Source organism: Telopea speciosissima, chromosome 9 (genome assembly GCF_018873765.1).
Source record: "Telopea speciosissima isolate NSW1024214 ecotype Mountain lineage chromosome 9, Tspe_v1, whole genome shotgun sequence".
Taxonomy (NCBI): domain Eukaryota; kingdom Viridiplantae; phylum Streptophyta; class Magnoliopsida; order Proteales; family Proteaceae; genus Telopea; species Telopea speciosissima.
This window is the reverse complement of record NC_057924.1, coordinates 8,167,951-8,170,148: the sequence shown is the minus strand read 5'-3', so window position 1 is coordinate 8,170,148 and position 2,198 is coordinate 8,167,951. Positions and strand designations below refer to the sequence as shown.

The following is a 2,198-nucleotide window of genomic DNA, read 5'->3' as shown; positions in this document are numbered from 1 at the left end:
TGGGGAGAAGTTTGTGTCCGGGTCGTGGTTAGTCCATGTTGGGTTGAGAAATTGAACATTAGGAGCTAGGCTTTTCCCTTCTAATGGCCATGCCGAAGGTGGGGTAGGTCTTCGCTCGGTGTTTGCTTGTATCCGTCCGGGTATGCCTGGACTTTAATTCTGTATCTTTCTTTTTCATTCATTTTATTATGATCTTCTTGCAACCCCCACCCACCCACCCACCCGAAAAAAAAAGAAAGAAAGAGAGACCTATAAGCTCAACCAGTTGGAGAAGATGATTGGAGTTGGAGTAAATGATGGATTCAAGTTTTAAGATCTCAAGTGACTGGAATGAAAAGATTCTAGATGGAGCAATAATCATAGGAGAAGACAATCTCCCTAGCTATGAATTTGTAAGCAACTAGGTTACATAAATATAGTCTTAAAAAGACAAACTGATCGATCCATATAGTTTTATTACTTCATGAATTCTCATAGTGAACCAAACACAGATTACAATACGATGATGACAATACATATATAGATGCCGATGATAATATACGTTCATGGGGTTGTTGTCAAAGCGGGTTCCTAATCCTATAACACTTTATTTAATTAGTAGTAAACTGTGTATGGATGAACCCTCGCTAAACCCTACTGATAATCTCAATCAGCTTCTAAGAATTTCCAAAAAAGGAGTAAAGCTCATATCTTATATTACAACTACTACCAACAACTCTTCCTCCTATTTTACCATCACAACAATTAGGAAGATCACTTATTGCAGTATCCAAGCACTCCTTGCAGGAAGCACTAGAGAGATCCCTGGTGCACTGAACCAAATCATAGAGCTTCTCTGAACTATCAATCACTAACTCTCCAGTAGCATAAAACTTTGAACTTTGATAAGCCTTAGTTGCTACCTGGTTAAACAATTCCTTAACTTTGTAATCGAATGTTGCAGGATCACTTGCATTCTGTGTATTCCACAGATAGAATCTATACTTGGTGTCAATCTTACCAAAGAAATTATCATAAGAGTATTTCAATTCACAATAATCATACCAAACGATAGCTTCTTTGTCATTAGGGCAGAGATTGCGAAGCTCGGGGTCTGCGTCGGTAACACAGCTCTTACAATCAGTGCTTGAGACATCACCTCTACATAGACCAAGCCCATATACCTTATCAGGATTTTTGCCAACTGAGGCAACTCCAAAGCCTTTGGAAGGAACAGTATTGATGAGAGATTTCATCACCTTGTTCAAGTTGGTTTCATAGGGGCTATTGGAAGTGTAGTTCTTAGAATTTGAGCAGAAATGAAAGATAGGGCTAGCTCCAAGGATACCTTGGAGAAGAAGAGCAAAGGATAGGAGATGGAGAGGAGATAAACTTGGAAGATACATTTTGGACTAGAGATGGATAGGCTAGCTCTTCACTTTGGATGTATGTATGGTTAATTTCTTCTTTGGATTCAACCCCTTAAATAACAAATATATAGGGAATTCCTAACTGCTGACTTTGAACCACGTCAAAATAAAATTTTAAGCATCAGAATTTCTGTTTGAATAAACACCAAACAAAATACGAACAATAACAAAAACTGAGCAAGATGACACGGAGATTTAACGTTATTCACACACCAATATGGTGTGTTACTTTTATGGGCGAAACTGAAGATGTTTCACTATGTAAATCGCTTGGAGAAAGTTATAATAGAGATCTCTTAAGAACACCCAAAAAAAAGGCACTCCAGAAACCCTCAATCACAAAAAAAAAAAAATTTCCTTTCAAATTGCCACCAAAAATGTCAGAGTGATATTCTTCGAAACGGGTACAAAAATTCAAGATATACATAATAATTTCTCTTCATCAATCATGAACAGATTCACAACCATTATCGGTCGCCGCCGTTGACTCTAGGTGGGGGTAGAAGACTTCCTACGATAAGGAGGGTTAAGGCCATGGATATACTTTGATCCTGTTTACTATGGCGGTGGAGAGAAACTTTCTCTTTAATATCCGCCATTCAAAGGAATGATTATGAACTTCAACTCTGGTCAAAAATATCAACTTTGTTGACTGAATGATGAAAAACTATACATAATAATGTCTGTTAATGGGCTAGACCTATTCAGTGCTTATACCGTCATATCCCATTCATGATCTATGGCTTAACAAACCTTATTTCGGCATAGATACATCGAGCTTGTCAACAT

At 37.8% G+C, this 2,198-nt stretch overlaps 1 protein-coding gene across 1 annotated transcript; it reads right to left on the bottom strand.

Annotated features, from left to right (window-relative positions):
* Positions 1–656: 656 nt before the first annotated feature.
* Positions 657–1,411, bottom strand: LOC122640874 (cysteine-rich repeat secretory protein 38-like). Its single transcript, XM_043834141.1, has one exon. It carries the CDS (start codon positions 1,383–1,385, stop codon positions 657–659), a length of 729 nt encoding a protein of 242 aa, XP_043690076.1. The 5' UTR covers positions 1,386–1,411.
* Between the last annotated feature and the right edge of the window lie 787 nt (positions 1,412–2,198).

Coding starts and splice junctions, on each gene's coding strand:
- LOC122640874 (XM_043834141.1), bottom strand. CDS start 1,385: ATGTATCTTCCAAGTTTATCTCCTCTCCATCTCCTATCCTTTGCTCTT.